The sequence below is a fragment of the Octodon degus genome, unplaced genomic scaffold (assembly GCF_000260255.1).
Source record: "Octodon degus isolate 3935 unplaced genomic scaffold, OctDeg1.0 scaffold00176, whole genome shotgun sequence".
Taxonomy (NCBI): domain Eukaryota; kingdom Metazoa; phylum Chordata; class Mammalia; order Rodentia; family Octodontidae; genus Octodon; species Octodon degus.
Window position 1 is genome coordinate 3,454,599 of NW_004524752.1, and position 13,427 is coordinate 3,468,025.

General features: G+C 35.7%; 1 protein-coding gene and 1 pseudogene across 1 annotated transcript in view; both read right to left on the reverse strand.

Annotated features, from left to right (window-relative positions):
• The window catches only part of Axdnd1 (axonemal dynein light chain domain containing 1), a 145,506-nt gene that overhangs the window by 63,751 nt on the left and 68,328 nt on the right, over positions 1-13,427 (reverse strand). The window contains exons 11-13 of the mRNA XM_023703604.1: positions 12,396-12,471; positions 9,497-9,731; positions 1,556-1,757 (exon numbers count right to left, since the gene is read on the reverse strand). Of these exons, the coding sequence (XP_023559372.1) occupies positions 1,556-1,757; positions 9,497-9,731; positions 12,396-12,471 (513 nt within the window). The remainder of the gene's footprint in view (positions 1-1,555; positions 1,758-9,496; positions 9,732-12,395; positions 12,472-13,427) is intronic.
• On the reverse strand, positions 4,546-5,760 carry LOC105743846 (annotated as a pseudogene).

A 13,427-nucleotide genomic window follows, 5' to 3' on the forward strand; every position in this document is an offset into this window, starting at 1 on the left:
ATTTAGACTGTATCTTGCTCCAGAATGAATGACTATCAGCAAGGAATAAAACAATGCCAAATGTTAGCAAGGATGTGGGAAATGGGAACCCTTATATATTGTTGAGAAGTAAGCTAGAACTGCTACAGAAAGTTAGTATGGAGATTCCTCAAAAAAATAAAAATAGGAATTCCATTTGCTCCAGTTACTTCTCCTTTAGCCATATTCCCAAAAGAGCTGACATCATCCTCACATTATAGTGATACATGCATATACATGCTTATTGCAGCAGAATTCATAATAGTCAAATCTTTTTTGTTGTTGTTTGGTGGAACCTGAGATTGAACTCAGGCCCTTGCGCTTGCCAGGGAAGTGCTTATTCCACTGAGCCATCTCCCCAGCCCAATAGTCAAGTCTTACAAGCAGCCTATATATACATCAACAGGTCAATGGATTAAAAAATTGGTAAATACACATAATGGAGTACTACTCTGCCATAAAGAAACATAAACTTGAGCCATTTGTTGGAAAATGTATGTACTTTGAGACCTGGCAAGCACAAGGGCCTGAGTTTCATCTCCAGTTCCACCAAAAAAAATTTCTGTTAAGTGAAATGAATCAGACACACAAGCATAAATATGGCATGATTTCTCTTATTAAAGAAATTTGAAGTATAAGTAAAGAATAAGATAAAAAAATAGGTCATAAGAAGCAGGGAGATATATTTCTCTGCAAAAGGTAAGGAGCTAGGAGATAGAATAACTGGGGAAGGAGTAGAGAGGAAAGGCATAAAAAAGATTTAAGCTGTATGATGCCTATATATATCAAGGCTTTACAATGAATATAATAATTAGGTATTAATTACATGTACAAAAATTTACTAAGAAAAATAAACAACTTTAAAGGGAAAAAGCATCCATCTTCCTGTCTTGCCATATGATCTCAGTCTCTTGTTCGCTGTATTTGCATATCATGATGAGCATTTGCCAGAGGATACTATGCCATTTAGACTTTCCACCTCCACAATGTGAGCTAAACTGGCTCTCTTTTTTTTATAACCCACCCACCTCCTGCTGTTTCGCAACAGTACTAAAAATATTACTAATATAAAGAGTAATAGCTAATAATATAAACCATCTCAGTCTTCTTTTTTCTTCTCCTTCCTCTTTCTTCTCCAACTATGCCTACTCCTCCCTCCCTAACACCTTTCTTTTTGATGTCCTTGGAAATGAGCCCAGGGAACACTGAGCTACATACCTAGCCCTTGTTATTTATTTATTTATTTATTTATTTATTTATTAGAAAAGGTCTTGCTTCACTATCCAGGCTGGCCTCAAAATTGCAATTCTCTTACCTCAGAGACACTCACAAAACACTGGTATGTGATACCACATCTGTCTACGAAACCTCCTTTGATGGTGATATAATGATTTAAAATTGACTTCACTTGCCCATCTCTGCAAATACACTAATTGTATACTTTAAAGGAGTAAACTGTATGTATGGCATGTGAATTTTCTTGCAATAAAGCATTAAAATACATTATCCCAAAAGAAAGATAGTTATAGAAACTTACGAGGCAGAATCCACGTCAGTGAACTCTGAAGCAGAGCCCAGCATGGTTAACAATGAGTCCAACTGAGTTTTCATTTCATTGATTTTTTCATTAACTCCATCCCATTCTTCAAAATACTTCTCAGATTTTTCCAGGGAGTTTTCCAACTTGAAAGAACAGAAGTCAAAGGAACCAATCAAATTTGCAATAATTTTAGACACACCTAGAAAAATGAGAAAGGCATTAGGAATATTTGTTAGATTATGTATGTAATCCTAAATTATCCAATTGGGCAATGATTTTCTTTAACCTTTTATTGTTATTCTACAGCTTGTCTAAGAACCTTGAAAACAATAGTTCTTAATATATGCCTAGTAAAAAATATCCTATACAATTTATGTTTTTAATGACTAATAGACTAGCTATTTCATGAGTTTACATTCCAAATTTCTTATTTTCTCAGTTGACAATAAAAATACATTAATACATAATGATAGAAACTATCATTATAGTTTTTGGTAAATGGAATTAATTTAATAAACTACTCTGCAAAGATAATGATGATAAGTAGCTTCTAAGTGATTATGGAATAGTTAATAACAGAAACTAGAATAAATATGATTATCAAGTTATCTGAGGTCATTGGTAAGCTTTTATAAATTTTAAAGTTTCTAGTTTATAATAAAGTTCGATTTTAGATTTTTTTAAAATTTAGTATAGGGTCTACAGGATTTGGTGGGTCTCACTACATAGATTGGACTTGTAGTGATCTGCCTATGTTCAGCCTCCAAAGTGCTGGGAATACAGGTGCACACCACTATGCCCAGTCTCAATTGCCATTTTAGCACACCCCGGGGGTGGAGCCAGAATTGTCACATAACCCAACATCCCACATCTGGATATATACCCAAAAGCATGGAAAGCGATATCCATGCACTCACATTTTTAGTGACATTGCTCATAATAGCTAGGAGGTGGAGGCAAACTTAGTGTCCACTCATCAATAAATGCATAAGTAGGGTATGGTAAGACACATATAATGGAGTATTATTCATCCTTAGAAGAGGTCCTCATCCTGTATTTTGTAACATGAATGAACCTGAAGTACTTTTGCTAAGTGAAATAGGCCACTATAAAAAAAACAGTATGAGGGCTGGGGAGATGGCTCAGTGGAAAAAGTGCTTTCCTGGCAAGCGCAAGGACCTGAGTTCAATCCCCAGTTCTGAAAAAAAAAAAAAAAAACAAAAAACAAAAAAACAAAAAACAGTATGATTCCATTTATCCTGATATATTTTCCACTGTATCTTAAGATAGCTAGGCAATTAAATTCATGCAAAGATAAATTGGAGTGGTGGTTTCCTGGAACTAGAGATAAGAAAAAATGAGTTGCTTAATGGGTATTGAGTTTTACATTTGCAAGATGAAAATGTCCTGGAGATGTGCTGAACAATAATATAAACTCTTTATTTCTCACACTTCCCTTGAACAGTTATCCTGACCATTTATTTCTTTTATCATATCAGTTCTTTTCTTCTCTATTCATTCAAAATATAATCCAATGCATAAGTATCAAATATGAGTATGGTCATTTTCTTTTATTGTTTTTAAAGATTTTCTTGAATTTTATTATCAAATCTCTATTATACAAACAACACAAAAGGGAAAAACATTTGGAAAATTTATCACTGAAGAGTGAGGATGAAAGTGCTTAACAACAGGGCCTATGGAACTTCATAGTCTCAGTTCTACTGCTGATTAGAAGTATTCTTGGGGAAGATACCACACTTTTGCAACTTCAGTCTCCCCATTCATAAACCTGAGATGATAATGGTAATTACCTCATACAGTTAAAGGGATTGAACAAACTACTATTTGAAAAGCAATCAAAACAAAGCTTAGCACATGGTAAGTTAATAAAACAAAATAAAATCTCAAATTAACTGGGTTAATTTCTCCATAAATCAATCAAATCATTATCCCTATACACTTTCTAGATCTGCTATAGTAGATCTGAGCACACAATTCTGTCTTTTATTCATGTTATGTATACTGATGCAGTGTCCTGTGATCACCTAAAAGAAGTTAGACTAACTGTTCAACAATGCAGTAATGAGCACACAAAAGACAACGGCACTTTGGGTGATTCTGTGCCAATAACATCAGCCTCAGATTTCTACAGACAACATTTCCACCTTTAGTAATTTCACTATTTCCTAAGGAGGTTATTCTTGGTCAGGAGTGAATACCCCATTCAACACTATACCTTTCTTTCTTAAATTTGAATTTAGTGTTCTTTATTTCAACACCTAGATCTTCTTAAAACAGTAAAATCTATCTGCTTTTCTAAAATTATGTATAAAATGTGAATGTCTCCATCCAGTACTCTGGCCTGATGAAATGCTATTTTCATTCTTGGCATAAAGTTCTGCCTTAGTGAAATACACTGATCTGCCTATAAAATCAGTAAAAGTGTGTGCTGAAAGTCACCTCACTCCTGATTCATGTTGCTTAGGCAGGGATTCCTAGAGGCCACAGTGGGTGTTTAGTTTTCTAATTATCCAATGTTGAATGAGGGCAATAAAACTGCTGTAAACTTTTACCTACTTATTTCACTCTTAAGTTTCATATTGAATCATATAGAGGAAAGTCTTACTAAAGATTTAAAATTTTCCCTCTTCTTTATAATCATATGGTCTTTTCTTTTAGTACTACAGGGTCTACGGGGTATCACTACATAGATCGGAATTGTAGTGATTCTCCTGTTTTCAGCCTCCCAAGTGCTGGGATTACAGGTACTTGTCACCATGCCCAGTCTCAATCACCATCTCGGTGTGCCCCAGGGGTGGGGCAGCACAGCACACCAGGAATTGAACCCTGGCTGCTGCGCTCTGCCTAAGCAGGCTCTTTAGCCCACTGGGCTATCTGGCCAGCCCTAATCATAAGGTATTTTCAATGTGTTATCAAATGTACAAATAAAAGAAAACTATGATCAGTTCATAGGCAGTTTCCCTTCAGTGATTCCTCTGGTGCTGAAGCAGAGCCAAGTGATCACTGAAAGCTCTTTCACAGTCACTGCATGTGAAGTGCTTCTGTCCACTCTGCATTCTCTGATGAATAAGAAGGGATGAATTCTTACAGAAAGCCTTCTCATAATGATTAAATCTGTAGGGATTTTCTCAATTATGCTTTCTCAGGTGCACAATAAGGGAAGGACTCTCATTAAATGCTTTCCCACATTCATTATATCTATATGGTTTCTCTCTAGTATGAGTTCTCTGATGTGTAATAAGGTTAGAACTACTGTTAAAGGATCTTTCACCCTGATTACATTGATGTGGTTTCTTGCTGGCATGGATTCTTGAATGAGCAATTAGTTAACAGCTCTGACTGAAGAATTTTCACATTTATTGCATTTATAGGATTTCTCTTCAGTATGAGTCCTTTGATGTTTAGCAAGGTGAGCCATCTGGCTATAAGACTTTTCACATTTATTACATTCATAGGGCTTAGTTCCAGAATCAATACTTTCATCTTTTGTGAGGGCTCAGTGTTCCCTGAATGGTTTGTCACATTCTTGGCAGTTTTAAGGTTTTTTTTCCTGTGTGAGTTCTCTGGTAGAAAATGAGATGGGAGCTCCAGCTGAAGGATGTTCCACATGCCATACATGGATTTTGCTCCAGGATTAGTCTGTTCATGTTTACTAAGAATGGAGTAATCCCAAAAAGCCTTTTCACATTTCTCACATTGAAAGGGTTTCTCTCTCATGTGCATTCTCATGTGAGCAATGAGATGGGAGCTCCAATTGGATAACTTCACATATTCCCTACATTTAAATAGTTTCTCTCCAGTATGAGTCCTCTAGTGTCCAATGAAATGGTGACTCTAGTTAAAGGACTTTACACACTCATTGCACACACAAGGCTTTTCTCTTGTATGAATTCTCTTGTGTACCATCAGATGAGAATTCCAGCTGAAGGCTTACCCACATTTGTTACATTCAGAGCCTTTTTTTTACAATGTAAGTCTCTTCATGTTTGGTAAGAGCTGAATGATTCCTAAATACTCTACCACCTTTATCACATTCATACGGTTTCTCTCCAGCACAAGTTTTCTTATGTTGAATAAGATACAAGCTCTAGACAAAAACTATTCCACTTTCATTAAAATCATAGTTTCTCTGCAGTGTACATATTTGGGTACTGAGTAAGATAATGGTTTGCTAGCATTGGTGTCTCTGGCTCTATGTACTTTGTGAGAATCTACCGACCCAAGCAGTCTTCTTGGCAGCTCTGTTTGAGGGAGGAAGGAGTTGAATCATTTTTTTTTAAATCAGTTTGACAATTTCTGCCATTTGATTACAGTATTTAATTCACTTCTATTTAAGATTAAGATTTAGAGCCTTCCTAGCTAGCCACAGTGGCCATAATAATATCAGACAAAATATATATTAAAACTAAAAATGTTACTAGAAATAGAAATATTTTAGGCTATTATAAATACCAATCAGTGAATCAAAAAGCTGTAACAATTACAAACATATATGCACCATATTATATAAAGCACATACAGCACCATAATATACAAAGCAAAAACTAAGAGAAATGAAAGAACTAAAAATTCAAAAATAATAAATGGTGGTTCTAATACCTAGATCAGTGAGGAAATACAAGATTTGAAAAATATAAGACAACCAGACCAGACAGTTACTTGCAAAACAAAACAATCTACCCAACAAAAATGCATTTATATGAAATACACAAGGAACAGACTCCAGGAAGACAAGATGTTAATAATTTTTTTTTAAAACTCAATGTATTCAGGAGAACAGAACTAATGTCTATCCCCAAGCCATAATAGAATAAAGTTTAAAATCAATACCATAAATATTTGGAAAGCAAAAATATATAAACATTAAATGATAAATTACTAAAAAAGGAACTCATAAAATCTTTGAGATGCAATATAGTGAATATACAACACATCAACACTTTCAGGATACAACAAAGCAGTGCTGAAAGGAGAATGTATAGCTCTAAATGCCTAAGTTAAGAAAAAAGAACAATCTCAGATCAATAATATAACCTGTCATTTTGTGATACTAGAAAAAGAGGAGCAAACTAAAGTAACCAGAAGGAAAGAAATAATAGGGCTATAAGGAAATTAAATAAAATAATGAAAGACACAATATAGAAAATTAGTAATATCAAAATTTGGTTCTTTGAAAATATTAGAATTGATAAGCCTTTACCTAATTTAACAAACAAAAAATGACTCAAGCTACCAGAACCAGAAATTAAAAAGGGGACAGTGCTATCAATTCTATAGAAATAAAAGTTATAAAAACATTATTAATGATTTTGAAAACAAACCTCATAACAGAATAGACAATGTCTTCATGGCTTTGCTAAAGATTTTTAGAAATGGCAGCAAAAGTACTGTCAATAGAAGGATACTGTCAAAAAAATAAATAAATTGGGGCCGGGGAGATGGCTCAGTAGAATAAGCACTTGCCTGGCATGCCCAAGTGTCTGAGTTCAATCCCCAGTTCCTAAATAAATAAATAAATAAATAAAAAAGTAACACACAGAATGAGAGAAAAGGGCCAGCAAGCTAAGTCAGTGGTCTAAACTGCCTGCTTAGGCAAGGTTAGGCAGCTGCAGGGGACTGCCATTTGATCCCCAGCATCACATGCTGTGCCAGCCCTGCCCTCAGGGCCAGCTGAGCCAGCCCAAAAAGAAAAAAAAAGAATGAGAGAAAATATTCGCAATTCATATACAGTATCTGGAAAAGGACTAGAATCCAGATCATATTAAGAATTCTTATAACTCAGTAAAAGAGAATATAAAACCTAGGCAGAAGATATGAAAAGATATTTCCTCAAAGAGACATACAGATGATTAATAAACCTTTAAAAGATGCTCGACATCATCATTAGGAAAACACAAAACTACAATAAAATGCTATTTCATAATATCACCTGTTATGATGCGAATCAAAAAATAAGCTAAACACAACTGTTGGTTAGGATATATAAATATTAGAACCCTCATCTCTGCTAGTGGGATTATAAAATGATATAGCACCTTTAAAAACAGTGTGGAAGTCCTCAAAAGTTAAATGTAGAGTTACCAAATGACCAGAGCTTCTACTACATGCTATATACCCAAGTGAAATGAAAATATATGCCTTCTCAGAAACTTGTACAAATATTTGTAGAAGTATTATTTATAATACTAAAAAGGGGAGAAAACTCAAATATTTATCAACAGATGAAATGATAAAGTTGTATAAACATATATAAAGTGAAAAAATATAAAGTGGAAATTTTTTCCCCATAATTTTATTGAGAAACAAATAGCAATGAGACAGTTTCAAACCAAATTGGTAGGATAGATTCAATAATTAACACATTGCGTACATTATTCCTAGTGGTTATTTGCTATACAAGATGGGGACATGGTATCCTATACACAAACACAAATCCCTCTATTCATTAAGAGAATGTAACTATTAATCTACCCTAACCATTTTGAATACACAGATACAAAATGAACATTCATCTGTATCCCCTTTTTGGTTTAGTTCTGTCATTTGAATATCATAGGTGTGTTAACTCAGCAAAATATTCTAAAAGAGTCCAGTAGTTCATAATAGTATTGGGTCTTCCACTTCACTGGCAATGTCAGAAATTGTTGATCTGAGTCCCCTACAGCTCAACATAACAGCATGGCCTTACTTCTTATACTTCATTTTTATGCTTTTCTGCTGGACGGTTAAGACCAAGGTAAAGCAAGACCTATACAATAAGAGTTGTAGCTTTTGGGTCTGATAAGTCAGTGAAATCCACTCAGGATTTATCCTGAGATCCTGTACCTCAGATTGCAGAACCTTTGTCAGTGTCAGCCATGTGGATGAGTCATGGCCATTGCTTGGCCAATGTGCTCTCTGTGAAAGCCTGAGAGAATGTTTTCTCTTCATGTGACTCTCCTTAGGTACACTCTACATCATCGATCACTTTCCTCTTTGGCCCCATAATCTCCTTAATCAGAAAATTTGGGACACTACTGAGTTACATGATGTTACAGTACAATATCTCATATGTCCTGAGTCTTAATCGACCTTGGAAGGCTAGGGCCAAAATGTTGGCTTTCCATGCGGCCCTCCTTTTTCTCTAATTTTGGTCTGCAAACTTAGGTTGTTAACCCACCAGAAAAGAAGTTTATTGTTATTACCATACAACCTAGGCTGTTAACCTTAACCTCACTATCTGTCTGAATATCAAACATCTTAGGCATAGCACGGAACAGGTATTTTTCATCAAGTATTGATATGTTGAACTTTAAGTCCCTATAGAATATGATGCAAAAACATTTAAAAATTAGAATACATTTTAAAAATAGGCATAAAGAATTATATAATTCTTGTGTTTACACATAAGTCCAGAAATCTAACCATATATAACCTTGTAGCAGGACAGTCCCACAACATTCCTTTTCCTGTCTCCTGCAAAAGTGGAAATTTTGGCCATTAAAAAGGAAAAACTAATATATGCTAATACACACTATACTGATTAAAAGAAGCCAATAATAGAAGATAAAAGTATATAATTTCAGTCATATGGAAGTCTACAACCTGGAATTCTATCAGGACAGGATGGAGACTTAGAACTAGAGTAGGGATAGGGGAAGAGAATGAGAACTAAAAAGTACAAGGTTTCTTTTGAGGCATATAAAATTGTGGCAATATTCAAAAGATGACTATGATAATGGATACACATGACTGAATATGTGCTGAATTATACATTCTAAATAAATAAACTGTATTAAATTATATCTAAAATGTGTTCAATGTTTTATTTTGCTTGAGTTTTTAAACTATGAATATATTACTTTTATTTTAAATTTAATTTGAAAAACTTAAACTCTTTATAATGCCAATCCATTTATCATTGCTTTTTCTTACCATTGTCCCCATTTATTCTTAATTCATATTCTTTGTAGAGTTTTACTGTGTTTTTTAATATTTCCACCAAGTATTGCTGTTCTGCTGGCATTTTTCCTTCAACACTTCTGTGGCGACCAAGTATTCCTGTTCCAATATCTGCCCAGCTTTCCTGTAAATGTTTAATAATCTTGAGAGTATCATATTTTGATACTAGGATATCTCCAGTAAAATTTTCTTTCTCATTATTTAGTTCCTGGAGAGTAAAGGGGATGGATTACTTATAATTCATCAAAGTCAATACAGATCCTTCTTCTTCGGTGTCCCCCAATCATTTTAGAGAATAATAACATAGCTTTGTTAATATTCTTCAAATTATTGCTTCTCCAAAGAAGTGGTATGTGAGACATTTAAGTTAAATTTAAATAAAATTTGTTAACCTATGAGAAATTTATAGCTTATGAGCAGGAAAATCATTACATTAAATCTTACAAGGGTAAAAAAATTTACTGACAAGGAATTAAATTCTAGAGAGCTTAGTATATTTTATTATTCTTATTATAGTAAGGGTTGATGTAGCTGTTTACATTATCCCTGCTAAATAGGAATAGATCCTAGAAAGTACAATCTTTATTTGATTTATATTTTATCTGTCTAAACTCAAGGGCCAAACAAGAAATATTATTAAATATTACTAAGAAAATAAAGGAAATTTATATGTAAGGCTTGCTATTGTTTCTTCCATAAGAGTAATCAGTACAGATAGGCATGGAACAGAGGAATTAAAAATAAGAATTTTGAAGTGAGAGAGACCCAGTCTCAAATTCTCACGCTGCCACTCATCACTTATAGATGAAAAGCATAAGACCTACATCATATAGCTGCCCAAAAAGGTAAAATAATGTATGAAAACATTTTATCCTAACAGAGTACTAAATAAATGAGTTAATATTATTCCTAATAAGTAAATAAGCAATATATTTTTTCAATTTTATCTATATATGTCAAACTACCAGATAAATATTGTTTATTTTATTTTATTTTTTATACAGGGTCTCACTATGCAGTTCAGACTCGTAGTGATCCTCCTGTTTTCAGCCTCCCTGCACTGGGATTTCAGCCACCATGCCTGGACTCCACTGCAAGCTCAGGGCACCCAGAGGCAGGGCCAGTGTGGCATGTGGTACTGGGGATCAAACCTCAGTCCCTGTGCTTGCCTAAGCAGGTACTTAGTCCACTGAGCTATCTCGCCAGCCCTAAGAATTTTTTAGTCATGGTTCTCTGGTACAGTGACTTTTTAAAACCTTTTATCTGATAGTTTTGACATGATGTTTGCTGTCATATATATTATATGTACTACATACAGATATAACAGTTCTGAGACTATTATGATCAATTAATTCAAAAAGAGAAAAGTGGGGCCTGGATCACAGCCACTGGACAGCTCATGCCTGGGGACAGAAGAAACAATGCAGCCCAGCTCCATAAAGACAATCAGATCCAAGCCAGCTCTATGTTTTGCTTCCCTTTGGCATGGAATAGCAGAGGCATGGACTGACATGCCTGATCTTGGATGAAGCCAATGCTCAGGGAGAGAAGGTTAAACTGGAAAGCAAACAGGCCAAGAGAGAAAGTACAGACCTCCCTAGCAGCTTCAGGGATTCCAGAGCTCTCTCAAAGTGAAAGGATGAGAGATAATCACAGGAAACAACCACAGAGAGAATGCAGGTTAAATCTTCTATATATAACTTTGGTGACTGTTAACCTGACATATTCATGGGATATATTACTTAAACTTAAGCAATAATTCTTACTCTCCTCAGATATACATATATCTTATATGTGATATAGAGATAGATAGATAGATGGATAGGTATCAGATGAAGGAGAAAAGTAAGAAACACACACACATACAAATATAAGAAAAAGACTATTCTCAGTACTACAGCATTTATACTGCAGTCAGAATTCAACCAGTGGGCCATTTCCCTACATTCACAAATGGAGAAAGTTTGATTTGCAAGTGGGACAGAGTGGACCCAAAGAGACTGCTGAGCCTTCTTCTTTTTGTCTGTAGTGCTCTGCCAGTTTTAATTGCACTACTGTGTGGGAGTGGCTACCAGATTTTTTTTGCCTCCATCTTATAATTGGATACCTTCAATTGTGTTACAATGGAGGGCACAGTGTAACTGGTCAGGTACTCAGTCTCCCACTGATATTCAAAGAAGGCTTCTCAGTCTCCACCCCTTCCCTCTGTGATAATCCAGGCAGTTATGTCTGCTCTTTCTATTTCACTCTTGGTGAGCACACTGTGCAATCCTTCATGCATTCATCATTCCTCTCCAGGTCGCCACCTGCAGTAAACTCCACACTCTACAAAGCATTACTATCAAGCCAACGAACTCAATGGTGCACAGGGCTCATGCAACTCAGCAGCTTTTTGCTGGAGCTGGGAGGGCTCCGAAGCAGGCCCTAGCGGGCAAGCAATAGGGATGTCACCAATTTTAAAAGTTTAATTTGTCTTATAGCAAAAGTTAGATACAGGATCAGCAGAAATGGTTACTTGTATCTGAAAAATGGATGAGAGAATTAGATAGTACCCACATATCTCTTCCCATTTTTTTTCTTCTGGTAGTCTAACTTTATTTGTCCAAAAATCTGAAACAGAACTGAAATATTTATACTTTTAAAGCATATGTGTGCTTGATATTTTGTCTTTTATTAAACTTAATATTGCATTTTAAATGGATGAGATGTGACTCAGTTGTAGATAAGGAGTTTCAAATTTTCAATCAACTTACCAAGAAAGTTTATCAGAAAGTTGGGCTGGGGACGTGGCTCAGTGGTAAAGCTCCTGCCTTGCATGCACAAAGTCCTGGGTTCAATCCCCAGCACCATAGAAAAAATAAGTAAGTCTTACCCTTTGCCACTGCTTGAAGTCTGAAATAACCAAATCAAACATATTTTTCTTACTGGGAGATAGAATGTCTTTTCCTCTGAAAGAAAAATGAGCAAGAGAAATGTCTCATAACAATATAAACAAACTCATAGGTCCTTTTGCTTAATGAATTTCAAGCATGCCTTCCTTGCCTTTTAATTTGAAAGTATAAATGTAAACTTAAAATCTAAGTGGACCTAAACAATCAAGCTACAGAGCCATGAGCCCATGACAGCATCTTTTCAAAGTGTGGGCTTGTTTTGAATTTTGGGAATTCAAAACTAGATCATCACAAGGTATATTCCTCTTGGAGACACCTGTAAAAAAAAAAATCCAATATATTAAGAGAAAGGGAGCCTAATGAGTAATTAAGACAAAAATTAGGTTAAGAGTCTAACTTCAAATAAGAAAAGAGCTTTTAATTTCACTGAAGTCTCACAGAAAGATATTCTTAAAGAAGTTACCAAAGAGATAAAAGAATTCCAGCCACCTATGTGCCCCTCACAGCTAAAAGACAACAAATAGAAAAGTACACATGGCAGCAAGAGCCACCTTGGAGATATAGACCCAGAGCGCAGGCCCAGCGAATGAGTGACACTGCCGCGGAACCCTTGGATCCTGAGTAGACCCAGAGAGCAGGCCCAGCGAGTGAGTGAGAGCGCCCGGGGCTGCGGATACTGAACAGACACAGAGCGCAGGCCTGGCAAGTGAGTGACCCAGGACCGCCTGATCCTGAATAGACCCAGAGCTCAGGCCTGGCATGTGAGTGAGACCACCCAGGGCCCACGGATCTTCATTCGACCCAGAGTTCAGGCCCAGCGAGGAACCCTTCAGCAGAACTCCCTGCAAAGAGACTAGAAGCAAGACCCACCCAGCTGATTCAGGAGCAGAACATCTTGCCAGAGAGACACAAAGGGTTCAACTCTAACGGCTGCAGCAGAAACAAGTGGAACACAGCAACCAGATGCAAACAACACTCACCTGGAGGAATCTGAACTTCGTAGGTCCGGACCT